Here is a 27,023-nt window from a genome sequence, read left to right on the forward strand (position 1 = left end):
CCCGCCCGCTCCCCGGCGCATTGTGGGCTGGGCCGGCCCCTGCGCGCCGCGGGGCCCGCCGGGGGCTGTAGTTCCGAGGCGGGAGCCGGGCGGAAGCCAGCGGGCCCTTCCTCGGGCGCCGCTCGGTCACACGCGGGGCCGGCGCCCGTCGGGCTCGGGCGGCGGGGAGGAGGCGGCGCGGCGGAGGGAGCGCGGGGCGGGTAAGCGGTGCCGCTGAGCGCCGGGCCGGGGCGGCTCTGTCCCCGCAAGGGAGGTTTAGCGAGCGCTTTAAGCCCCTCCAGGGCCGCGACCCCCGTCCCGTGTCCGTCGGGCCGCTCCGGGCAGTGGCCGCGCTGGGGGGGGCGAGGGGCGGCGGGCACAGTGTCCGGTGCCGTCCCCGTGTCAGCGGCCACAGCCCTTCTTCTCCCGGTAGATGGGTGTTGGTGAAGCGCTGTCCGCCGGGTGCGTGTGTCGGGGTGCGGTCACAGCCGGGCTGTGGCGGGAACGGCGGCCGTGACCTTCACCGCGCTCCGCTCCCTGGTGCGGCGGCTCTGCAAGGAGAAGCTTGAGGACATTTTACTTGTGCTCCCGAGTCCCCGTGGGTTGGAGGGCGAGGGGTTCGTAGCTTCTGACAACTTTTTCATCGCTGCATTCTGATCGAACTCTTATCTGTCAGTCAGTGGCCCCTGGGGGGGATCAGAAGGGGGGTGGTCAGTAGGTCAGAGAGGTTCTCCTGCCCCTCTGCTCTGCCCTGGTGAGACCTCATCTGGAATATTGTGTCCAGTTGTGGGCCCCTCAGCTCCAGAAGGACAGGGAACTGCTGGAGAGAGTCCAGCGCAGCCACGAAGATGCTGAAGGGAGCGGAGCATCTCCCGTGTGAGGAAAGGCTGAGGAGCTGGGGCTCTGAGCTGGAGAAGAGGAGACTGAGGGGTGACCTCATTAATGTTTATAAATATATAAAGAGTGGGTGTCATGAGGATGGAGCCAGGCTCTTCTCGGTGACAACCAGTGACAGGACAAGGGGCAATGGGTGCAAACTGGAACACAGGAGGTTCCACTTAAAGATGAGAAGAAACTTCTTCATGGTGAGGGTGCCAGAGCCTGGCCCAGGCTGCCCAGGGAGGTTGTGGAGTCTCCTTCTCTGCAGACATTCCAACCCGCCTGGACACCTTCTGTGTAACCTCATCTGGGTGTTCCTGCTCCGGCGGGGGGGTTGCACTGGGTGAGCTTTGAGGTCCCTTCCAACCCCTGACATTCTGGGATTCTGTGATTTTATTCTGTCAGCCATCCTAGTGAAAAGTGCGATGTGGAGTTGTGTCCTTGTGTTTTTTAACACAGTCTTCCAACTGTAGGCTGTTGCATACATGCTTATTTTTTGGTTATGTTTCAGAGTTACCGTTGACTGATTCTGAGAGTGATGGAAATTAATATACTAGCAGATAACTTTTCACACAGCATTACGAGGCACTATAGTCAATTTTAGGTTTGCTTTCAGATACTTGTTATCTTTCAGAAGATGTATTTCTGAGTGAAAAGAGGCAGACTTCTTTTTAATTACACTTCTAACACTGAAGCTAAATTGAAAAAAAAAAAATCCAATACCTGAAATGTATCAACTTTCTAGTGATGGTGATATCTGTTAGAACTGTACCAATTTATCAAGTTTTATGTTATGGGTATCTGGAAATACGACTTAAAGAGTTGGAAAATGACAGCCCTTTCTGCAGATGGTTTGGAGGCTTTGCTGGATGCACATTCTGCAGTACCAGAGCTGCCTTTCAGGTAGGATAAGCGTGATTCATGGGTTAGTTTTCCAAGAAAATGCAAAAATGGCATTTTCACAGAGATTGTTACAAAAGAAATGACAGATCCTTTTGTCTAGTTAGATCGCTAGTGATACTCTGGTGACTGAGTCATGCGGATCAGTCTGGTTCATTCTAATAAATACAGAATTGTAACCATTAAAATGCTGAGCACTCTCTGGGGTATATAGTGAAAAACTTCCTTGGGTGAATTCAGCTGTGCATCAACCAAAAGCATTAGTGATTTCAGTTAACTTAAATGTTATTTAAGTTAACTTCAAGTATACTTTATGGAGAACAAGCTTCAATGTCAAAAGAAGCCTCGAACAACTTTTACAATGAAATATTAGTGCAGCACTTGCCTCAAGAGCATATGTCACAACCAACAGATACTGGATTCATGGCAGTTCTTTTTTTCTCTGGAAAAAGAGATTGGTTCCCCTGTGATTGTAACGTTACTACAAGTAAGTCTTATTTCTTGCAGGTTTTCTTCTTTCAGAAGGTTGGTTTGGTTTTGTTTTCTCACATCGTACTATTTATCGTTGAAGATCTGCTGCAGGTTTGCTTCTGATCATTATTACACTCATTACTAGGATTGTGTTGGCGTACTCTTTTAAATTTTTTCCCTTTCGTGAGAGAAGCACGAGCACTAAGTAGGTTTCTGTAGGGGTAGTAATGGCGAAAAGTAACAGATGTTTGGCACACAGGAGTGTTAATTTAAATAGAAGATCAGGTAGGTTTGTTTTTCAGTATACAGTCCTTTGTCCTCCGTCTCAAACTATATCGTGTTGAAGGATTTGGCCTCTGCCTCTGAGAACTAGTCCCAGGAATGTTTTGGCAGCAATTCAGCGTGGTCATGTTTGCTATAAAAATAGAACCGTTTCATTAGCTTTGCAATGCAAAATATCTATATTGTTATTAGCTGACTCGACACCATTCCAGTTTTAGTAAGGAAAGAAGTACTCTGTTAATGACTAAATACAGTTTTTCTTTAATTGCATATCTACCTAGCAGTAAAACTTGGCATCCCAGAATAATTGACTCATTGACTTCCTTTTGGAAAATGCATGTTGCCATCCCTCAGTCAAATCAGAATCTTCTTTGTTGTTGAAATTTGGCGTGTGTTGATTGAGGCCTGATATCTCACATCCCGTCATTGTACAGCGGAGCATGAGTGGTTCAGTCGTTCCAAGGGCTCGTGAGGACTCAACTGCTCTCGAGTCACGGAAACCAGCAAGAGTAACAGGATATTTACAGTTGAGTTTGGATTTTGCCAAAACAGATGCCAGTATTCTGGATATGTTTTAACTTTTTATGCACAAATAAATTAACATGTGCGTTTGTTTATCTGCAGTTTCCGGTTGTCAAAGCAACTCGTCTCACCTTTCTGATAATTCAGGCTTGAATTGGAGCTCTGTAGTGGTGGAATTCTGAACTATGATGGCACAACAACCTTTTTGCATTTATCTTTAATTGTTCAAAGCAGTAGTTACAAAAAGAAGACAATAATTTTTAATACTTTATAGCTGTTTCAACTTTTCGAAGGCTTTACTCAGTATTGGTTTTACAAGTTAATCTTGGCTGTGCTCTTCTGACTCATGCAAGGAAAAATTAATAATCTCCTATCTTGTGCTCAGGAGAACCCATTTTTGTCACTTTGCTAAAAATATCAAATCACATTGAAATATCTGTTTTAATGGAATATGTGGTTCCCGTTCTTTTAGGTTTTCTTTTTTTAACCTATACACTATGATATCTTACGATTTAGTAGACCATTGATTTGTATTCCTCGTAATGTTTTTAACGTGTTTTTCCAGCCCATCTTATGTTTTTGGTGGTTGTGCTTTGATTTTTGTACAGTTTTCATTAGGAGTTTGTCAGGTCTTGGTGTAGCATTGGTGAGCAGTAAGACCGTTCCGTGGGTCACAGGTGATAGCCCTCCGTGCTTTTTAAAATACTATATAGGTAGGTATGTATGTATATAAGTGTTGTCTGATATTTCCATTTCTCTTGAGCCCCTGCGAGCACCACTCCCGCATACGGGCTGTTCTCCAGTATTTGAATTCTCCTTGTTTTTTCCACGTTCTTTGTAAAAGACTCAAACACGAATGGGAAACTGGCATGTGAGGGAGCAGGGGGACAAAACCGATCAGAAATACATCTGGGCGGAGCGACCACAGTAAACTCCAGTTGAAATAATCTTTATAGATAAAGATTAAAAAGATCACCCAAGAAGGTTTTCTGACTTCTGTTTTGGACGTGTCTTTCTGCATGATTTACCAATTTTAATTTCAAGACCACATCCTTACAGCACAGTCATGTGCTATATTTTAAAGCCGTGTTGTAAGTGTTACGGGTTTTATCCAAATTATGTAATTATAGTTGTATCTTGCTGGAAGACTCTGCCCTTAGGAAGCAGTTCCATACTGCAGAGTGCAGGAGGCTGGTGTGTGGGGGGCATCAGTGGCTTGAATTGCCGGAGCAGCCGCCCCATGGCACACGAAACTAAAGCTGCAGGAAGCGCTGGAGATGTGAGCATTAACTTTTATGAGGTTTGCTTATCGAGCAGACTTCTCCAAGGTTTTACAAGTGAGATTGCCCTTTCAATTCAATAGCTTGATGTTGGCCTGATGCTCTAGAAAACTTGGAGCCAATTTTTTTTTTTTCCCCCGCCTCTTTTGCTGAACTGAGATTGACCCTCAAAACAAAAAAAGCCAAACCAAAACCAAAGAGTGTTTCTGCTCTGGACGACTTAGAGATTAAATCCAATTTCGAGAGGAAGTTGCGTTTGTTTTTGCTTTATCAAAACTCAAAGGAAACAGATCTAATCGGAGTTGTGAAGAAACTGTCCTGTGCTGCTGAATTTTGTCTTGCTCTGCGGTGACTCTTTTTATTACAAGATAAAATCATCTGGGTTCTGTGGATCTACAACAGTCTTCTTACATGTCATCTGCTGCTGTATTGAGTTTAGATTTTTGTGGGGGTGTGTGTGTACTTAATGCTTTTCAACAATCCATTTAAAAAACCAGTCTCTTGAAAAAATCACAAACTAGTGTTAGAAGCAGCTGTACATTCAGAGAGCAAATGTTTCTGAAACCTCGATCTTACTGATTTAATAAGTGTCTAATCTGGATAATAATTAAATCTGATAAATAAAGTACGTATATAAAGACATGAATGACAAAGCAAGAAGCTATTGCTCACAAGTGTGAGCTGATCTCAATGGACAATGTTCTTTTTTGCTCTCCTGCCTCAGTCTGTCCGTTTAGTGCTTGTCAAACCAGAGGTTGCTACAGACAGCGAGACAAACCTCTGCTTGTTGTGCTTGGTGATGGGAGATCTCAGGGAAATTTGAGCAAATTTGAAATGAATGTAAGATTTCAGGAGAATTTTGTGTTTACCGAATGGAGGAGGAGGGAAAATGAGACTCGTTCCCTTTCATTTTCTGTCTTTCTGTCATCTAACACTTGTATTTTACATGGAAGATGATTGATCAGTCTTGGCAAGGGAACAGCAGAATTTTTACTTTCTTAAACTGTTCTGACAGGTTATCTCATGGTAGTTTCACTTCTGATTTAAATGAGTCCCTGCTGAAGAAGAAACACAAATTTTGTCATGATCCACAAAGTAAATTTCTGATAGATCCAGTTTTTAATTAACAGACTTCTTAGGAGTAAGAGATTAAAGCAAACAGTCCTATAAAACTTTTCGTTTAAACAATCGAAATACTAAGGAATCCTGCCTGCAGAATGCTTTAAATAAACGTAGTCGCCTGAAGAAAATTTCAGTTTAGTTGGAGCCACTGGCCTTTGGAATAAAAGGGAAATGGCTCATTTCGGTGAATGAATCGTCACACTAAATACTACATCGAGAGGAGAGATGGTAAAAACAAATAGGTATTTGACAGAGTTGATGCCGAAGGTGAGATGTCTGCAGTGAAAATAGATGCTTTTAATGCTGCATTTTACACGTAGTGTGTAAACTCGGGATTAAAGTGTTTGTTTCCTTTTCTTTCTTAGTTAAAATATAGCACAGGAAGGAAGTTCAGACTGAAAGAGGCGAAGACACGTGAATTTACCGTCTTGTTTGAAAGAGTGACATCTGTTAACCTTTGGCATTCTCTTTGTGTTATTTCTAGGTGATGGCTGAGCTGAGAAGCTGGTGAAGCTTACATGAAATATCCCATAGATGTTTTACTGATCAGCAATAGCCCAGATGAAATGGGTATGTCCTGAGATGGCGACAGACCTGGAGGATGAAGGAGGCTGCAGCAGTGAGTTGCCGGCAGGTTTGTTAGCGGCTCGGTGGCCCCATGGTTCTCACGTTCTCTGTCTCTAAACAAACCCCATCTTTTGCCCCAGGTGCCAAAGGGACGGTGCACAGCCTGACCGCACAATGCTGTTTGCAGAGAAGTGAACTGGGAAGAAAGGACTCATGAGTTTTGATCGCAGGGACCTGGAGAGCCTCTCTGGTAGGTTGAAGAACTAAATGGCACAAATCCCGAATGTATCTGACATGTTATAGAACACCCAGCTGAAGACAGCCCTGCGGTTCACGTTCTTTGTATTGCTTACTTGCTATTGCAAATGAACAAAAGTGGTGAGTCCTTTTAACTAGTCCTGGTAAAATCAGCTTCCATTGTAAAATGTTGGTTGCAAAATTCTCAGCGTCAATAATCAACGTTGGCATTTTTTCCACTGAACGATCTTGAAGATATTCTTCAGCTTCAGTGGAGATGTTGGAAAGATAATCATATACCTTTAATATGCAGTATTTTAGCAACCTAGAATTAATGTTTCTTTTTTTTTTTTTTCAATAATTGTGAAGAAATTAAGGATTTTGAGTACCGTGTTTCTCAGAGTGTGATTCTATACGGGTGATAATTTGTTCCCAGATTTCAAGGCAGTATTCCGTTGATATTTGTAGTTACTTTAAGATTATTTACGTCTATGTTCATTACCAAACAAAAGGTTAAACAGAAAAACAACAAAAAAGTGAATTTCCTTCAGAAAAGGGAAGTGTAACTATGCTAAAGCCAGTGGAACGTTACAGAATCAAGAGCTGGTAACAGGCAGGTCTGTGTTTTAGTTCAATGAACTAGAAAAGGTAAAAACTGAAGCCCATGACATCCGTCATATTCAGGAAGAATCACAGCTAGACCAGCTTTCCGGGAAGCTGTGCAATCAGCTGGGGATGAGGAACTTACAGATACTGCCATGGAAATCAAGTATCGATTCATTAAATATTCTGGTAATTTTTCTAGTACAGAATAATTCTTTTCAAATCTACTGAAGGTTTACAAAGTATTTCGTAGTGCATAGAATATATGGTACTGTAGCGTATATGTCCTATTTAATAGAAATGTGCTATTTCTGGCGTTTGTCCCCTTTCAGATGTGTGCTCCAGTGAGGACCTTCCCGAGGTGGAGCTGGTGAGCATGCTGGAAGAACAGCTGCCAGATTACAAGTTACGGGTGGACTCTCTGTATCTGTACGAAAACCGAGACTGGATTCCGTCCCCTGCCTCCTGCCACGGCCGTCTCCCTGAAACCGCTTCTCCGGTTCGCGATGAGGAGCCCTTCCGTTACATGAGTGAGTATTTCTGGGCCTAGGATTTTCTTTTTTTTTTTCCATTTATTGAAAACTGTAAATATAAAATTAATATTATTAATATTATAGAGCGTTCATATCTGGAGTATTTTGGACAGTTGGAAGAAAAAGCTGATTTCAGGGGAAGCGCTTGTAGTTCAGCACTGCAATTCTGAGGGCTGATCTCGCGCGTTTCGTGGCTGCCTCGTCATTAGATTGCACACAGAAATGAGAGTGGGAACATGTGATAGTGAAAAAGAGGCGGAAACCTAGAATAGTGCTAAATGAGACGTAACACAAGAGGTGTAGGCAGCAGCTCTGTTTTCAGGAGCGTTGACGATGCTGTGGTGCTGTGATGGTGTTTGCCCTGATGTTTTGTGTCAGGGTTGCTTTTGAAATGCCGTTAACGGTTTCTTCTGGAGATAGAAACTGTGTGAATGCTGGATCAGGCAGTGTTGGTCATACCTTCCAGTTTGGAAAACACCAAGTAACTTATCCTTAAACCGAACAGATCATAAGGAAGAAAATAGACAGCTTCAAATCACATGAAGAAACCTTCACTATGTTAAAAATCAGATGAGTACAAGGCTGCCAAAAGAACTGAACACTTACTTGCCTGTAGTTTCAAGTGTTTTCATGAGAAAAGAGGGGAATGCATTGTAATTACTTGAGGGAAATGGGCAAGTCTTGTTTCCTCTGTATATAGGAACTGTTGGAACAAACCACTTGGGAAAATGAACTTGGTATTTGTATCCAGCCTTGGTGTTCATGTACAGTCTGTAGTGGTCACCTCTGCCTTGTATGTGCAGCCTCTGAAAGGAGTTTGTTGTTGTTGTTTGCACTTTAAGCTTCCACCCAGGGCGTATGTTTAGCAAATGAGTAAGTACAAGTAAAATATTACCTAAGAATGCAGTACTCGACAATTCAAACCAAGCTTGTTATCAGTTAGACTTGCAGGCTTGGAATGCCTTTTAACTGTGGAAAGTATTTGGAAAGCCACTTAGTATTTATTGCTAGGTCTGTTTTTGATAATAATATCGCAAGCGTAAATGATTGCTTTAGCTGAGCGAGCACTTCTGTCGTTTCCTGGAAGCAGTTGTGTAGTCGATGGGGTGTGTACTTGCCTCGAAGTTGTAATTATGAAGAAGGGGGGTTCTGCTGAAGCTCTCCAGCCCCTGCAGGTCCAGCGTGGTGGAGCCCAGAGCCCCAGGGGAATGACCCTCCGTGAAAAATGAGCCTAACAATGACTGACGTCAAGTTAAAATATAACTGATAAGCATGTAATTAGTTTTGTATGTTGTCATTTAAGAATGCTGTCACAGCTGCTGAGTCGTATAAAGTCAAGATAAATACGGTTGATCTTTCCCCTAGAAATTGTCCAAAGAGATTGAAACTATTAATAGTAGTTATCATACTCGCTTTTTTGAGTCTCACAACTTACAGGGAGAGACTGGGAAGGCCCCAGACAAATACAAATATAAATCAAGATCTAGTTATAATCATTGCTGAATAGCTCATTAGGTGAAATTTGTATCTTTCTGACAGGAATTTGGGATAAATATGACAATCATATTCTTGAAGTGTAACTTGGATTTTTTATGTGTCTATCTCCCCCTGCCTATACACAGGGTGTTTCAAAAAGACAGACCCAGTTTCAAAGCAGCACAGATTCAAATTGGGTCTGTCTTTTTGAAACACCCTGTGTGTATGGAAACATTTTTATAACTTTTTCCTAAAGAGAATGCTAATCTCATGATCTGAATCCATTTGTAGTTGACGTCCAAGGTTAAAAAATATAAATAAACAACACAACAGTTATTGCACTTGAGCTCCTCCTCTTTTTATGGCTGCTGCTGCCTACGAGAGGGTTTATCCCATGACGAGCTGAGTTCCCAACTTCAGTGTTTTCAGTGAGGTGCAAGAATATTTATTTTCTGCTTCAACTGTGGTTGCATAAGAAGGCCCCGAATTACAAAACGACTGTCCTTAGAACTGCACGTGCGTTTGTGTGAATAAAGGCACATGGCACAACACAACAAGGATATGAACCAAAATGAAGAGTTGCTTGGAGCTTTTGCTTGGCAAGGTGAGTGAGGAGGGATTGCACATGTGCATGTTCACAGGAAAGAATTATACTATGGATAATTTTGATCCTGTGCCGTGACAAAATAACAGAAGTCATCTAGAGCTAAGTTTCAAATCTGTTAGTTCTGTGATTTCGTTTATCAGTGTAAATATATTTGCTTTTGATTTTAGGAAAAAATAAGTTAGTTCGATTTATTTTTCTGTTCAGCTCTCAGAGAAACAGCTCAGTAAACCTTTCTCTTCTATATTGTTCTTTCTGTTCTCCTGTCTTTCAAGGCTGCAAGAAAGTTTCTTTCTATACTAAAATGTGCCTTGTTTTTGTTCCTAGCATAGCCTTGGTGTTATGTTTCAGAAGGTTAATTATGGAGATTACTTATGTAAAGGACATACATAGCTTGTATAACATATGTAAATAACATTAGTGCACATCAGCCTGGCACTTCACTGTCTCATAACCGAGTGTGCAGTGCTCAACAAGAACAAACAAATTAAAAAACTGAGCCAAAAGGACGGTGTATTCAGAGTATGACTCAGATTTACACACGGTAGAGGAGTCAAGGAAATCTTCAGAAATAGATTTAGACCAAATCCATATTAATCTCATTTTGCTGTGCAGTGATGATGGAATTACTTTCAAACCAGGTTAACTTGGACCTTCAGTTGAAGCAGAAACTTCAATACTTGTTAAATGTATAGTGCTACCTTCTTTACTTTCGTGATCCTGATTCCATAAAGCAAAAATGGCAAATTTCTGTTGAACTTGGCCAAGCCCAAACATCTGTCAGCTGCAAGCGAGGTGTATAACTCTGTTCCTGAAGGGAATCTTATTTAAATGGTTCTTTAAAAGTTCTAAGGAAGTTTCAATAGTGTAAAAAGTATGTGTACACATGCATTTATTTTTTGGTGGCGGTGGATGCAAGTAAATCACCTGTTTCCGTACATTTTAATTCTTTCTCCTCTTTGTTCTTTCCCCACCCTCTGTGTCTTTCATTTTCTGTCACATTAGCTCTTATTGAACTTCCTTCCTCCTCGGCTGGATCTCACAAATTTGCTCAAGGTAATTAAGGTTTCTTCTTCACTAGCATCTTCTATTTCTCAGGACAAGAACTAGAGCAGACCAGTGCTTTGTGGTTTAGCACTGTTTTTTTCAGAGTTGTTGCAAGTTCTTCATGCTTTGTTTACTCTTGACTCAGTCCTGTTTTTCAAATCCTACTTGTTGTCTTTTTTTTTTTTAGTGGTTTTACAAACTTTTCAAAGTTGGTCAATCAGTAAGAAAGGATTTACTGCTACATCTAAATTGCAGACATACGTCATCGCATTTCTTTTAAACTGTTTCTAAGATGATCAAGCACTTAAACACGTTTTCTTGATTAGCCTCTGGGGTCTCCATACTTGCTGTGCAATGGGAGTTTTGTTCCAAGGGTAAAGTCTGTAGGTGTGTTCAGCTATATTTGGATATGCTCTCATATACTTTCCCTGCTCTCTCCAGCAGGCTGGATGATTTAATAGCTTAGCTGTATTCATGAAGTTGGTAGTAAGAGATTTTTCTCCTTTTTTGAATTTTGAAAGGTGTGTGAGCACCTCAAGTATTAGCTAATATTGCTGAAAGCTGTCAGTGTTCAATACCTCTTTGTATCCGTCTCCCAAATGACTGTCGTCTTTCTGAAGATGTTTTCGTAGCCTCCACTAGTTTCATCAGCGGAGTACTGTATTTGTGTGGGAACCACATCCTCTGGGTTTGAGCTCTCCCTTCGCAGCAGTCTGCTGGTACTTCAGCACTTCAGTAAGTATGGTTTTCTCTTTTCAGTTCTTGGAACAGATAACGCGGAGCAGAAAACCTACAGTGACGCCGACATGGTCAAACACCTGTTAGCTGAGGTACGCTCGTCTCTGGAAGGGTATGTTAGTATGTTTGAGGATGCCTAGTTGAGAAAGGGTTTTATTCAGCCACTGGAAGTTTTGCTGGGGTTATTTCAGGAGCTGCTCACCAAGCACATGGGGAATGAGAAGCTGCCCGTTGAGTTGCGCTGTCTCAGCAACAACATTTAGCAAAACTACGGGCAGCCGTGGAGCCAGTGAGGTGCAAGAAAGGAACAGCTTTCTTCAGCTCTCCCAGTGCTCCTTTGCTTCTGCCCTCTCACCACTATGCAAGTTAAGCAGTCTGTTCTGGGGTCAATCGAAAGGCCACAGGCCTAAGGATGTGGCTCCTTTGTAGAATTCAACAGAGCCCGTAGAACCTCTCCAGAACTCAGCACAGAAGCTGAAACTGTGACCAGTACTGCAAATGACTGTGGAAGAGAATGTGTCGTGTCAAGAAACACAGTTTTGGATGTGTTCTGGACCCAAACGTTTTAGCGTTCATCATCGTTCTAACAGTGTCAATCCATTGGAGACTGAAGGGAGATCTCAGAATGGTGATGCATTAAACAACAGCCAGGAACATCTAAAACTACTCTGAATTTAAGCCTTATCTGATCAAAATAGACACTCGTTCTTCTTTTGTGAGCAGAAAGATCGGGACCTGGAGCTGGCAGCGCGAATCGGACAGGCCCTCCTTAAGCGAAACCATCTGTTGACGGAGCAGAACGAAGCACTGGAAGAACAGTTAGGACAGACTTTAGATCGAGTGAGTGATTGCATTTTTGCTTTTTTTTTTTTTCTCTTCTTTTTATGGTGATGGGAAGAGAATTGGTTGAAATACACTATTTCGTTGTGAAAGCAAGTGATCGCTGCTCTCAAACTACCGAAGTATACTTAGAAGTCGCTCTCCTGATTCTTGTAGCCCAGTCAGCTTGCTCTGTGCAAGGATTGACTATGGAGACTGCATGTTGTAGTTACTGAGAAATCATGAGAACGTTAGGTATTATTATGACATGTCTACAGCAGGACTGCGTCTTCAAAGTGTTTGTTTTGACCATCAGTCTGATATCCTGCCATTAAACTAAGAATCCAGTAATCTAAGTCAAAATTAGTACTTGGTATCTGATATGACAACTTCACAGGTGAGGAAACAGCCAGAAAATAAGATGGATTAATGGAGTGCTTATACGAAAAAAAAAAAGGCAATGAAAACTGAATTCTGCTCAAGATCTTCATCTGTTTCTTCAAGCGCAGATTCTTGGTCTAATCTTTGTTGTGTTTTCTTAAAAGAGAGTTAAATAGTTCACAACCTATAAAGTATCTCAAGTTTTTTAACCCAAAGGTCAACTGATTGATGTAGTCTATGTTACAGCAAAAAGGATTCAGCTGCTTGTATAAAACAGTATGCTGGTAATAAATACATGCTCATAATCAACTGTGGGAGAGCATAAACATAGCTGTTCATATAAAAATGTAGGTATGTAAAATATAATGTATCTGAATGAGGTCTGTCTCTTCACTTGTTTTTATTTGTCCTGCAGTTCATTTAACGTATAGATTGTGGGGGACCAGTCCACATGTATGAGTAGATAAGTCCTTTTCTTCAGGAAGTTACAGTTCAGAAAAACGGTCATAATCAAAATGATAGTTAGCACGTTAAAATGTGAACATGAATCAAAGCAGCTGGAAGATTATTTTGAAGGAAACTATTAAATAGTCCATTCTTGTGTTACTTTGAATTTTCACTCTCCCTTACAATATTAAAATTGTGATTTTGTGAACTTCCTATAAAACAAATAGAACCTGGCTCTTAGCTGCAAATATAAATCAATCATGACCTGTGAGCTATTTTTCAATCTCGTTTAGACTGGAACAGTGATGTTCCAAGCGTCTGCATAAGTAACACACTGTGATATTGTATAGCTGAAGTCTCATTCCCAAGCTGGCGACGGTATTTTGTCGCAGGTTAACCAGCTGCAGCATGAACTGTCCAAGAAAGACGACCTGCTCCGTGTCGTTTCCATCGCTTCCGAAGAGAGCGAGACGGACTCCAGCTGTTCCACGCCGCTGCGTTTCAACGAGTCCTTCACCGTCTCCCACGACTTGCTGCAGCTGGACGTCTTGCACGACAAACTCCGGGAGCTGGAGGAGGAGAACCTCGCTCTCCGATCCAAGGTACATCCCGCTCAGTGCACGCCACGTATGCTGGATATGGAGTAAGTCAGGATGGTTAAAAACCAGCACCCAGCAAAAGTGCTCAGACCCGTCAGGCCCTCGAGTTTGTGCGACGTGGTTTGATATCGATCTGGTAGCGTTTGGGGAATTTGGTTGTGTTGACGTTACATTTTTGTCAGCCTGTATTGAGTGTCAAGGGTTAATAAGCTTCTACTCAAATTCTTTTAAAGACACGCTTAATTTTGACTATGCGGTTAGTCCCTGTATTTTAGTTGGTCTCTCTTCTGTATAAAACATGAATACAGGCACTGTGCCATTGCAAGGACACAGATTAAGTGACCAGACAAAATAAATGGCTGTAAAACTCACGGAACCAACAGCAACAGTTACAGGAATCAGAATCTACAGATGCAGCATCTCTTCAGAGGAGGAGATTGGAACTTGTGAAATAGCGGATTGGTTAAAAGTGAGGGGTTTTGTTGTTTTTAAGAAAACGGGGGTGGTGTTGGTAAGAAAGTGTAGGCTTTTTTTAATTTGATGTGTGCGGTTTTCTTGTTTTGTTCTATTTTTATGTGAGCCTTATGTGACAGCATTATGTAAAGAAGTGTGTTGGTCTGCATTTGTGCAGCTGTACTTCTGTTTGCTTGGGTAATCTTTAAGCCCATTTACTGAGTTTTATGGTGAGTCACTTAACTGGCAAATAAACCTAAATATGGAAGACTGATTATAGAAGAACACATGTGCAAATTTTAATGTTATCATCCTCACCATCGAAACAGAAATGGGAATCTAGTGTGCTTGGTGTTGTTTAGAGTTGTGATATCAGTCTCTGGCCCAGGAAATGTCCAGTTTAAGTAGACTAATTGGGGAACACAGAGAAAAGCTGTTCGGAGAGCTGTTCAGGGCTGTAAAAGATCTAAAACATCATTCAGTTTTCAAGATTTCTTTGCCATAAGAAGTTTTGAAGCAAATTCAGTTGCTTACTTCTGTCGGTTTGCTTTCCATACCGAATCACTTATTTTTCGCAACAATTTTTTGTTAGAGGTGTGAGGGAGATCAGGTTTTGCTCACATGTCTTTGTGGCTTTCACTCCAAAGACCTGTACAATTCAGGGAAACAGGTTATGGAGGAAAAATGGTTGGGAAGTGTGGCCAGATGTATAGAAATTACAAAGATAGAGGAGACTCTTCAGCTGCAAGAATTTCAGAAATAAAAATGTATATCATTAACGTATGTATAGATAAGCTGAGGTTGGAATACCAATAATTTTCTTGAAGGCTTGCCATCTGAAGACAGAAACCATGACGTATGAAGAGAAGGAGCAGCAGCTGGTCAACGACTGTGTCAACGAGCTCCGTGAGTATCCAGGCCCTGGCTTGCAGGGGCAAGACGGGGTTTGAAATACCTCGTGCCTCCACCCTCTTTGTTATCCCTGAATCCAAACAGGAGCTTCAGTAATCTATGCCAATTATTCAAGTCTTGCTCTTTACCCAAGTGCAGAATTGTTTCTGTATTTCAGCAAGTTTCACTCTGGCGTTCAGCTTCGGGTATGTGTACTGCGTTTAGAGAGAGAAAGTGAACACAAAATGTAATGCGCATGACTGGAAATCACGGAAATGTATTTCTTGTATAGAGTATTTAGCACACATGACGTTGAAATGTATCAGTGCATAGACTCTTAAATGCTCATTCTAAATTACTGTATATTTATGAACACAGTAGTTTATTTTTAAAAGATATATTATAAACCAAAGCATTTAAATTGGCAAGTGTTTTAATTTGTCTAGAACATTTGTCCGCGTTTCCTTTGTCGACTACTTATTTGCAAAGAATTGCAGCTGCTCTTGTAGAAATGCAAGTGTTCTGAAACAATAAGGAACAATCCGTTTTTTTGTGTGGTGACTGTGTAACCTGGTGGTACAATTATTTCTCTGTAGTCCTTTGATGTGTGCTACTCCGTCTGTGCACAATAACCTTAAGGTTATATTTTAAGATTTTAATTTTTCCTGTACATCATAAAGAAGGGTGGGTTGCTGCTTGATTTTTTTCTTGCTCCAGATGAACAGAAAATAATAATTGATACACAGTTGGTTGTTAATTTACTCTCTTCCCTCTGAGAAAATAGATATCCTTTGCAAACAGAAGTTATTTCATATAAGCTCTCCTATTTTCCTTCGATGAGAAAGTCTGTGAGTTCTGTTCTGCCCAATTCTATAGCACATATATGCATGCTGGGTAATTCAGAGGCACCGAAGGATTCTTCTCCCAAAGGATGTCTAGTCCACAGCTTTAAAATCTGTGTCTTTAAGGAAAAGGTATCTGGTTGTGATCTTAAACATCCACAGGCCCAAGGGCAGGACCTCGATCTGCAGTAAATCTGAGAGGTGCAATAACCACTGAACTTGTAGAGTGACCTTTATGCAGGATTGACCAGACTTCATGATGACTTTGTGCTTTCAGGGCCCGTGCACAAGCAAGGCTAACTGCATGGAAGTGTTGCAGCTTTTGCAGTTGCCTTGTCATCTCACTTAATGAAGTGCTTGCTCAAAGAAAGAAAAAGAAATGGGAAATTGGAGAATAGATAGTGCCCAGAGTCAAGAGCTGAAGAGGTGTATGTTACGCTTGATGGGGTCTGACAAAACGCCTTTGCTTACGGGGAATCGTAGTTAATAGCAAGATCAATTCAGAGCCTGACTTCAGCACATTCCAAGCCTTGCCTTGCTCTTGAGCCAGTGTGTCATTTGAGATCATTTAGCAGCTTACTTTGGATTTTACTACGGTCATTTTGCATACCTGTGATAGTTATTTCAGGTCCTGCACGCTTAGCTCTTAATATGTTACATCTGCATTTGAAGTTCACTCTCTTTCTCCTCTTTCTCCTTCTCCTCCCCACTGTTTATCTTTTCCTTATGGATGTTTTAAGGCATCTATATCTATGTACTGTGCATCGATTTCGAAAGAGTATTGGTCATTTTGCAGATTGTCATTGATTTTCACTGATCTTACCTGGGTTTGGGGTTTGTTTGGTTTGGTTTGACTTTTTGTCATGTGCTCGGAAAAGCTCTCTACTAAGTTCCTTTTCTGTTTTGTAGGACAAACAAATGCTCAAATTTCCAGAATAACAGAGGAGTTGTCAGAGAAGAGTGAGGAGTTGGTTCGCTACCAGGAAGAGATCTCATCTCTCTTGTCTCAGATTGTTGACCTTCAACATAAGCTCAAAGAAGTAAGCGGGTGCTGGGAAAGAGCGTACGTGTGCGTGTGGTGAAAACTGACTTGCAGGAAAATCAGCTGAGAAAATGATGAACAACTTCTTGTGCTTTCAGCATGTGATTGAAAAGGAGGAGCTGAAGCTTCACTTACAAGCGTCCAAAGATGCTCAGAGACAACTGACAGCAGAGGTACCTAAGGCATGCAAACGTTTAGATAAATATTTAGAGTAGAATACAAGAGAAAGAAAACTGAGAGCGGGAACTGTTGCTTTTTAGTTATGTAGGGCTTCTCATTTTTCATGGTGGTTGGAGTCATACAATTGGAGGAAAGGGGTGAATATTTTTATTGAAGTCTACACAAATATTTTTGTAGTTCGCAGGAATATGAAAGGCAAGGAAGGTGTTCCAAGTGGGGAGGTCATACTATTCTTAGTAGTTCTGAGAAAAAGTGTGTTTTAGTGTGAATATTACTGATTATATCAACAATACTGTAGCTCATTAGATTTTAAGGAAGTTCTCCTTTTGCTTCTTTTGCATCAGCAGTTGCTGTATTTGCAGAGTTTTTCAGTTTTTCTTTGGATTTTAACATGTGTTTTCCTCTTTCGAGTCTTTGTTTGGACTTCATGCTTCCCCACCACAACCGGTGCAGGTGCTCCGCTCACCGGTGTCCATTCCAGGTGTCGGCATGTGCCGCGCACTTGGAAAAATCTGACAGTCAGTGCGGGTTTCGGCGGGAGTTGGCTGAGTTTTGTTCCGTCTTTTCTCTTCTCTCACTGGTTTCACGTGGTGCTCTCTTTTCTCTCCCAGCTCCACGAGTTGCAGGACCGGAACGCAGAGTGTCTGGGGATGCTGCACGAATCTCAAGAAGAAGTGAAGCTGCTGCGCAGCAGAGCCAGCTCTGTCGCTTGTCTCTGCCACTGCCCGGCGCACGGAGCATTTCCCGTGGTAATAAACACCGCTACTCCGGGCACATACGGCCTGTAGTAGCACGCAACTATAGGAATAAAACAGCTGCTACAGGAGCCGCAACAGGAACTGTTTCGTCGTAGGCAAAGGAGCCTGATCAAAGGGTTTTTCAATTCTTTGATGTGTGGGCTCGTAAGAATTGTGTGTATTGGGAAGCTAATCATTCGCTTGCCATATTGTGACATGAAAATCGGTTTTCCTTTTTAGACGCCTTTTCTGTTAGGTACGGTAGTTGGCATGTTCTGCAGCTCGTGCTCAGTTGTGCAGGCACATTGTTCAATGGTGATGTGAATTTTTGTAGAATCTCGGGATGGTTTGGGTCGGAGGGCCCTTCCCAGCTCCTCCAGTGCCACCCCTGCCATGAGCAGGGGCATCTGCACCAGCTCAGGTTGCTCAGAGCCCCATCCAGCCTGGCCTGGGATTTTACAACTTGACAGTGTTTCTTTAAGAAACAAAGCACCTTTGCAAGAGTTCAAAGAGGATTTTTCTTCCTTTATGTAGTTCGTGATGCAATTTTATTTGCTGTCTTGTGAGGTGAAATTTTAAGCGTCATCATAAACACATGACCTTAGACTGATTGCCAGAGATGACTAAACCAATGAAAAAGGGTTAAAGGAATTTATTTTCCTCTTATTAGTCTCAGGTATGTCCTGATTACTGCGCTCTCAACATTTTCTGGACTGTGCTGGGAATTTGTCAGGTTTTGGTTAGTTTTTCCATGTATACAGAATCCCCCATGTGTGTGTTTGGCCTTGTAAGGAGTGCTCTTAAAACTGTCCCTGAACTGAAGAAACCAGCGTAAAGAGTACCAAGAAAAAGCAGATGTTGCTAAGGAAAGCTGGAGCCATAGGGGTTATACATGGGTATAGTTATGGTGGAAAATTCCCCCCCGCACCCTTCCGTCAGAGACCCAAGGGTTTGGCCAAACATACTGATAGCAGGGAAAAAAATTGAGTGATTTTTTTTTTAAGTATTTTTTTAGAGGTGTTTTCAGCTAAAATTGTTAGGAAGAAGGCTCGAGTCTAATTTGTCAACTCTTCTGGTTTCCATTTTTCTGTAGGATTCCCTTGCAGCAGAAATTGAAGGGACGATGCGGAAGGAATTGAGTCAGGGTGAAGTATCTCTCCTCTCCAAGCAAAAGTATGTTTTTAGGTCTCGTCGTGCTATTTCGATATTTTTCCATATGCTTGTACTAAGTAAGGTGAAACTGATTCCTGGAAATCTAGAAATGTGAATGTTCCCTCTATAATAATTTTTCCTTCTAAGCTAATAAAAAAAGCTTTGTCATTTTGGGCAATCTTTTCCACTTTGACACCTACTAGCTTTATTTGATTCGATAGGGAAGTTGGGAATTTGCTAAAAAGCTGTTATTCTTTAATTTGTGAGATTTTTTTATGTAAGTTCTCTGATGCACAGCACTAGTTTTCTCCCTTTTAATGCTTCTTGAAAGATTCCCAGGCAAATGAAATTATAGCTGAAAGACTGATAACAGTTTCCAAATCCCTGAAGACCCGTTCCCAGGTCTCTTCTGAGCAAGAAGTAATAAATTAAATATATGCTTCTGAAAGCACGTAAAATTAAATAAACAAAATACATGCTCCTGAACGTTCCCAAGGAGTTATCAATAGAGGTTCAGGTCTGCCAGGTTGCAGTTTAAATCTTTTTAGTCAGGCCTCTGCAGACTTTTGGAAGTCTGTTGTTCACAGCTTTTTCTTTATTACGTCTCTTTCGAAATGCTTCTGAAAACTGCATTTGTTTGCTCGTGTTTCCTGCAGGGGCCAACCGAAGCGAGTGTTTGACACCGTCAGGGTCGCCAATGTCTCTCGCGGCCGCTTCTCCTCCTTCCCCGCCCCGCTGCCCATCCCGGGCTCCAACCGGCCCAGCGCCGTTATGACAGCAAAGCCCTTCCCGTCCAGCCTGCACCCCTTGCCGAGCCAGAGGAGCAGCTCCGAGAAGGATCCGAAGTAGGAAACTAGCTGCTTTCGTAAACTAACTGCTTCAAAACTAAATCCAGACTGGACGTCTGCTGGGTTAACAGGGAAAACGGGGTGTTTTCAAAAGAGGGACCCAGTTTCAAAGCAGTACAGATATCAAATTGGGCGCAGCCGTTAGGGTTACTCAAAATGCCTGCAAATCAAAGCATATATGATCCAATTTTAAGTTTTAAAATCTCATCTGAAAAATCTCTGAGGCACGTGCTGCATCAAACCCAATTATCTGCTTCTGAAAAAGATGAAGGGTTTACTAATTATGCGGCTGAGCTGTTATGCCATGAACATGTACATTCTAGACAAATCCAGGAAATGGGTCAATTTCCTGAAATTTCTTTGAAAACTATGCACTCCAGACATACTGAGGAGGACCTTTTAGCAAAAAAAATGAAGAATCACCATGCATTTATTGTGGGCTTGTCATATGCAGGGACAGGAGTTGGACTTGATGATCCTTGTGGGTCCCTTCCAACTCAAGACAGTCTATGATTCCGTCATTATCCTTTTGAAACACCCTGTAGTCAATTCAATGCTCTTAACCTCTGTTGTTATTTGCTGCTTACCGCAGGGACGCTCAGGATCCTGGCCAGCCAGGAACGCCTGGAGACACTGAGTTGGCCACGGCTCTGCACAGGCTCTCTCTGCGGCGGCAGAACTACCTGAGCGAGCAGCAGTTCTTTGAGGAGGAGTGGCAGCAAAAGGCGCGTTTGCTGGCGGAGCAGAGAGAAGGCGCCAGCGGCTGCAGCACGCCGACAGAAAGCTGTTTTTCCCTGGGTACAAACTCAGAGTTCACCGATCTCTCTGCCAGCTCTAGTAATCTCCGTGTCCTCCTCCCAGAAAAACTGCAAATTGTCAAACCCATTGAAGGTAAGAGGACGATTTTCCTTCTCTCGTCAGCAGGAAGGGATTTTCCGTTAATTTGCCAACTAACTCGTTATCGGGGTGTGTGCAGTGGAGTGTGCTGTGCCGTAAGAAGCAGCAGTATTGGGCAGGCTACATCCCAGCCAGCTCTTCAGTGCCGCTTTCTCCTTGGCTTGCTTTCACAGCACTAAGTGCGAGGCTTCTTCTGCGGGGGGGACAGCAGGGTGACCATGAGCCAGCACTGGGCCCTTGTGGCCAGGAAGGCCAATGGGACCTGGCGGGGATTAGAAGAGGGGTGGTCAGTAGGTCAGAGAGGTTCTCCTGCCCCTCTGCTCTGCCCTGGTGAGACCCCATCTGGAATATTGTGTCCAGTTCTGGGCCCCTCAGTTCCAGAAGGACAGGGAACTGCTGGAGAGAGTCCAGCGCAGCCACGAAGATGCTGAAGGGAGTGGAGCATCTCCCGTGTGAGGAAAGGCTGAGGAGCTGGGGCTCTGGAGCTGGAGGAGAGGAGACTGAGGGGTGACTCATTCATGGGGATCAATATGGAAAGGGGGAGTGTCAGGAGGATGGAGCCAGGCTCTTCTGGGTGACAACCAGTGACAGGACAAGGGGCAATGGGTGCAAACTGGAACACAGGAGGTTCCACTTAGAGATGAGAAGAAACTTCTTCATGGTGAGGGTGCCAGAGCCTGGCCCAGGCTGCCCAGGGAGGTTGTGGAGTCTCCTTCTCTGCAGACATTCCAACCCGCCTGGACACCTTCCTGTGTAACCTCATCTGGGTGTTCCTGCTCCGGCGGGGGGGTTGCACTGGATGAGCTTTCGAGGTCCCTTCCAACCCCTGACATTCTGTGATCTGTGGTGTGTGTCGCGGTGTCGGCACCAGCTGGCCGGCGTTGTTCTGGCGATGAACTCTGGCTCTCTGAGACTCTTCTCTGTGTCCCCCCAGGATCCCAGACCCTGTTCCACTGGCAGCAGCTCGCTCGGCCCAACCTGGGCACCATTCTTGACCCGAGACCAGGTGTTGTTACCAAGGGGTTCACCCCGCTGTCCGACACCGCTGTGCACCACATCTCCGACCTGGAGGAGGATGAGGAGGAAGGCGCTGCGGGAGGGATAACGTTCCAAGTGCAGCAGCCCTTCTCGGAGGAACAGAAATGTGCAGCGGCAAAGCCAGCAGCGGGGATTTTCCTGCCGCCCGTTACGTCAGCAGCAGTTCCACCCACTGGTAAGAAGCGTGATTAGTGGGTTTTCCTCTTCTTTTTTTTTTTTCAGTGTCTTTTTCTCAATGCAACGTATTTGACCGTGCCACAATGCTGTCTTTTACTTTTAAAAAGATAATTAGCAGAGATAATAACATTATCTTAAACTTTGTTTTGATTAGCCTTGATCTGTCTTTATTTTTGCCCTCAATGGGTGTTAATTCTCCACGTTGCAGCCTCGAATCCAGGGAAGTGTCTGTCTGCCACAAACTCCACGTTTACCTTTACTACCTGTAGGATCCTTCACCCATCCGATATCACTCAAGTTACTCCCAGGTATGGTGACTGCTGTCATTAAGGTGATTAAACGGTCACTTTCTGGCTTCGGAAGTACAGATGATTTTAAAAAATACCAAGGCAGCCAGGCAACACAGGATGTTATTAATACAAACAGTTGTAATGACAAAGGGGAAACTTGAAATTCTCTCGAGTGAGAGTTAAAACAGGTTGGGGTAACTTAAAGGAGGTAAATTCATATTCTTCCATACCAAATGCCTCGCATCATATACCTATTAAAAAAAATATTGATACTACCATTTTTTTAAATCTGATTGTGTCATAATTTTTTTAAACTAAATTATTACTGGGCATCTGTGTTAATATTCTATCTATATGCAGGTGACCGCAGAAGGTAAATACATTGGTTCTTACACCAAAACCTCTCTGTCAACCTAGTATCTTCTAAGTATTTTGCGGAACAATAATTCTGAACCTAGTAAAGCTGAAACTGTCACAGCTAATAGCAATGGTTTCCTTTTTCTTGAGCCTTGTGTATACTAAAAGGCAAATACAGAGCAGAGCAGGTATAAAGATGTTTAATGTTTATGTCTTTTTTTTTTTTTTTAATCTTTTGATCTCTTTTTTTTTTTAATTTCAGCTCCCCGGCTGCCCCGTTTCCCCTCGGCAACCCTGGCAGCGGTGTCGGAAGCCCAGGCGCGAGCAGCCCGGCCGTGTCGTACCGGCTCAGCATCGGGGAGTTCCTCACCAAGAGAAGAGACTCCACCACCACCTGCAGCAGCACCAGCAGCCTGGCCAAGCTTCTGCAAGAGCGAGGCATCTCTGCCAAGGTTTACAACAGCCCCGCGGTGGGAAAACTGCCTTTGCTGCCGCCCCCTCGAACTCTCCCCGTTCCTTCTACCCCGCCCAACTCTCCCTCGCCCTCGCCTTGTCCTTCCCCTCCACCGCTGGAGCCTCGAGCGCATCCCTCGGAAAACTTCCTGGCTTCTCGACCGGCAGAAACGTTCTTGAAGGGAAGGTACGGCCGGCCGCCCGCGCGGGACGGCCCCGACGCGGGGCAGCTGAAGAGCAGCCTGGTGGACAGGCTGAAGAGGTTGGGCATCGCCAGGGCGATCCGGGCCCCCGAGCCGCGGGAGCTCGGCCTGCGCAGGCAGGACTCGGCCGTGTTTTTAAACACAGGGAGCAAGTTAATGGCGGGGCTGAGGAGAAACCAGAGCCTTCCAGCCATGATCGGGGCGTTGGGAGCTCCGGTTTGCACACAGGCGTCAAAAATGGATATCCTCAAGGAGGACTGACGGGTGTGGACGACAGCCGGCTTCTGGCACGGTAAATAATACCCGAGGGATAAACAGCCAGCCCGGGCATCACCAGATCTGTTAGCGAAGAGTTGGAGAAGGCGCGTGCATGTCGAAGATGTGGGAGAGAGAAGCGTTGGGATCCAGGAGAGAAAGGACGTTGCTGGGGTTTGAGGAAGGCGGCTGTTGTGGAAGAAAAGAAAGAAGAAACCAAAGCTTAGTGTTGAGCCCCCCACTTCAGCATCTGTCCTAAGCAAAAATAAAATACCATCGTAGACATTCTCAGTAGTTTAACCTTTTAAACTGTAGGTGTAGAACTGTCTTGCAGGTGCTGTTCCATTTTTTCCACCATACGACCGTAATATTTTACTAGTTGTTAGCAGTCAGGCTGTATCATTTAAATATCACATTAAAACAGGCGTCAGTCTGACCAGCATTGTTGGTCCAGTTTCCTCTCTGTAGCAAGCAAACAGGAAAACTTGGGGTTTTTTATTGTTATTCTTGTATTTTCCATTTCAGAAACTGCACTCTTTCGAACTCCTCCCCACTTTGAGAAGCAGGGGAGAGAACGTTTAATTCTATGTAAGAAAACAATGCTTCTGTTTATGAACAGAGAAACTGGTGGTCAGATTTATATTTTGAAAGAGTGCAATTGTGCTAGTGAGGTATTAACAGAAGTTAATTTATTTCCAGAGCTTCTGAAGCACACAGAGGAAGGTGCAATGCATAAGAACTAAGAAGCAGGAAAGTACGTATTGGGATAAAAACTTCACGCAAAGAAATCTTTCCAAATTGTGCTGCGTGTATTTTTTTAGATAAGGGTGTTTTCGCACGGAGAAAGAAAAAAATATCTCGGGCACGTTACGGTGTTGCAAAAGGAAAGAGAACTGAGGTGCTTGCTTCGGGTTATTTATGATTTGCCGTAAAGGGAGAGCTTCGACTCGGAGCCTCGTGTGGGGAATTCAGTAAGCGGACTCAGGTGGGCATTCTGTATATCTGAGATTTCTTCAGGGCTTTCCTTCCCTTATTTCTGCTGTGAGGCAGGATTTGGTTTAAAACATTTTGTAAAGAGCAAAATTTGCCAGGCTATACTCAGGAACAGGAAGATGAAAGGCAGTGTTCTTTGTAGCATTTTAGTGAACACAAACCAGTGTTTTCCACATTGAAATCTTGTGTTTTGATGGTGGAGCGTGGTTCTGAACCTGATTCTGAACAAAACTGAGGCAGATTTTCCGTCTTGACAGAGAAGTCCATTGTAGAAATCGGATTAGAAATCAGATTTCTGAGTGGTAATTGGCAAAATATGAATGCCAGTGCTGCTTTTTGGATTCCTTCCTGTCCAAGGTTCTAGTTGTAGCTGAATAACCAACAATAGATTTATAGCGTAATTTGGCGTAGAAAGAAAGTTTGCCCAAAATTCCTCGGCGGAATGAGTCCGTGTATAATTTTTCATTGTACCTATCAACATTTTAAAATTAAAGTTTACTTTCCATGCGATTAGGTAAAGCAGTCAAAGTTTACCTTGCTCGTTACAGTGTATGTGGGACGTAGCTGGTGTATAATCAGTGTAATTACGCTGATTGGCAATTGCCATAAGGCACATCCACCATGAGCAGCCCCCTTGTTCTGCAAGGGTGGCTGGAGCAGGGCAGGAAAAGAAAACTTCTTAACCTGACTTATTGGAAATTTGTCCTGTGGCCTTCCCGCTTTTCCAGCTCTGTACATCTTGTGATGACTCTTTTTGTAAAAGGGAAAAGAAGTAACCGCTTGAAACTCGCGCAGGGATTTTTAGCAGAACTTGGCTGTCGGCAGCGCACACAAATATTCAGGAACTCCGGGAGTTGCCTTTTGCTCTCTAAGCGAGATCTTACAAAAGGTGAATTTTATTTAAAATGATTTTGTTCTTTTAAATGCCGAGTATTTAATTTCTTCATTGCAGTATTTATGTTTGTACGTACTTAGCGGCGCGTGGGGCCTTGCCCGGCTGAACCCGAGTGGAAGGACAGGGGAGGTGGTTTTGCTCTAAGCCGGGTACGTCTGCTGTTTGTCACCTCTGGGAACCCACAGGAACGAGGTGACAAAGGATGAGACAGTTTAGCAGCAACAGAGTAAGTTCCGGATACATTTCTGAAGGTATCGCACCGTGTTTCTAAGCAGCTTCATTAGAGAACTCCAGCCATCGGATCGTTCTGTGTGTGAGCAGCAGAAGGAGCAAATCAGCTCAACCAGGTCTCAGGTAAAGTTACTCTGAAAGCACATGAATTAAATGCATTTTTCTCTTTGGGAGGCTCCCGTATTCCATGGCCCAACCGTATAAACTGTTTCAGTTTGAACAATGTGACGGATTTGTCGAGAGGTTGGTCGGTTTGTTTGCTGTAGGGTGATGTGTCATCAGATTCTTTACACCAGGCAAGAAGGAAACAGGACAACCTGCATTCCATTGCCTTGGGGTGTTTGTCCGGTCGGTGGATGCTGTGGGGCGGTGGTGTTGAAATCCTGGCGTGCGTTTTTCGATGGTCACGCGCGTTTTGTGTCTATGTGCCCGGCTTGCAGCAGCGGGAGGTAGAACTAGAGGTCGTGGAGAATCGCATTTCGGAAAAGTTCTGTTGTCTTGTGGGTCTGAGCCAAAACCAGATGGTAGAAAGGACGGACTTAGCCATCCTCGTGAAGGTTTCAAGAGACCGAGAAGGAAACTCTTGTAGCGTTTACCTTTATTCAGGTCGGCTTAAACCAAGCACGAATTTACAGCTTTCTGGTTTCACTGTTTCTGATGAACTTGGTGATATCTGCATGCTCAAAATCCCTGTGGTCAAAGTTAAGGGTCTGCTGGAGTCAAACAGCAGCAGAAGGGGGCAGGAGAATATCGGGTTTGGGCCTCATTTGGCTGGTCCAAGGGGATAACACACAATGTTTGAACAGGCTGGGAACTTCATGGCTTTTTTTTTTTTTCATCCGCTTTTTCCACTCCTAAATTTGATAATAAACGTGTATAACATACCATTTTTCAGTATATTGGCCATCTTGTGTGGTTTGTTCCAGGTGTCTACTACAGCGTTCTCTAATAAAAATGAATGTGTTCCTGTTTTCTGGTACTTTGGGGGAGTTTGTGTGGGTTGTGGTTTGGTTTTGTTGGTTTTCTCCTGTTATTTTACAGCAGCTAATATATTCCTCTGGCATTACGGTGTTAGCCAGCACTTGTCTAACACCAACGCTGTTGTTTGTCCATCTTTGCGGCCGATGTTATGTCAGCCCTATTTGTGATAAAATACAGGTAAGACTTTGGGGAGGGGTGGTTTGGTTTTTTTCCCCCCTTGTTCTCAAGCACTTCGGATGCAGTAAGCGAAGAGAGTTGTACCTACCCCTGTGAAGCTGCTGGAAAAAGAGACAGAACTAACCCCAAAACCTCAAGCGTGCCTGAGAAAGGTGCAAGGGGGAACCTCCTGGAGAAAACAGGTTTATTGAGCTACCTCAATCAGTGGGAGTTTGGAAATTCTGAAAAGATATTCTGCAGTGATACTGTACTTTCAACCATCTCCCAAGAGCAAGGGCCTTTAAATAGCATTTTATATTAGGTTGGTGCAAAAGTGAATAGAAATAAGGCCTTTTGTGGAGGTTGGCGTCTCCACTTGCTGAAAATACGTGTAACTCTTGCAGTTGAGGGGTCATTGGTCTGTGCAGCTGCCGTAGCGTTCCGGCTGCCTTGGCGCTTGCTTCAT

The 27,023-nt window shown here is 43.5% G+C and overlaps 1 protein-coding gene across 4 annotated transcripts; it reads left to right on the plus strand.

Moving 5' to 3' along the window:
• Nucleotides 1–92: 92 nt before the first annotated feature.
• On the plus strand, nt 93–26,317 carry TRAK2 (trafficking kinesin protein 2). 4 transcript variants are annotated; one of them, XM_065638141.1, is made up of 18 exons: nt 93–200; nt 5,920–6,069; nt 6,143–6,252; nt 7,175–7,372; nt 10,461–10,511; nt 11,262–11,332; nt 11,964–12,080; nt 13,280–13,489; nt 14,767–14,845; nt 16,582–16,712; nt 16,813–16,887; nt 17,506–17,643; nt 18,725–18,804; nt 19,440–19,628; nt 20,224–20,522; nt 21,463–21,741; nt 21,952–22,051; nt 22,653–26,317. In XM_065638141.1, the coding sequence occupies exons 3-18, from the start codon at nt 6,216–6,218 to the stop codon at nt 23,305–23,307; spliced, it is 2,709 nt and encodes a 902-aa protein (XP_065494213.1). In that variant the 5' UTR covers nt 93–200; nt 5,920–6,069; nt 6,143–6,215; the 3' UTR covers nt 23,308–26,317. The 4 variants fall into 4 exon arrangements, with proteins under 4 accessions (XP_065494213.1, XP_065494215.1, XP_065494214.1 ...); XM_065638143.1 differs by having other exon boundaries at nt 17,506–17,640; XM_065638142.1 differs by having other exon boundaries at nt 5,920–6,054.
• The last annotated feature ends 706 nt before the right edge of the window (nt 26,318–27,023 follow it).

The sequence above is a fragment of the Caloenas nicobarica genome, chromosome 6 (genome assembly GCF_036013445.1).
Source record: "Caloenas nicobarica isolate bCalNic1 chromosome 6, bCalNic1.hap1, whole genome shotgun sequence".
Classification (NCBI taxonomy): Eukaryota; Metazoa; Chordata; class Aves; order Columbiformes; family Columbidae; genus Caloenas; species Caloenas nicobarica.

What these genes read in the sequence shown, in the direction of transcription:
- TRAK2 (XM_065638141.1), top strand. Translation starts at nt 6,216, where the DNA reads ATGAGTTTTGATCGCAGGGACCTGGAGAGCCTCTCTG. An exon ending in ACCTCGCTCTCCGATCCAAG is followed by an intron (nt 13,490 to 14,766) that starts GTACATCCCGCT and finishes ATTTTCTTGAAG; the next exon opens with GCTTGCCATCTGAAGACAGA. An exon ending in CGACTGTGTCAACGAGCTCC is followed by an intron (nt 14,846 to 16,581) that starts GTGAGTATCCAG and finishes TCTGTTTTGTAG; the next exon opens with GACAAACAAATGCTCAAATT.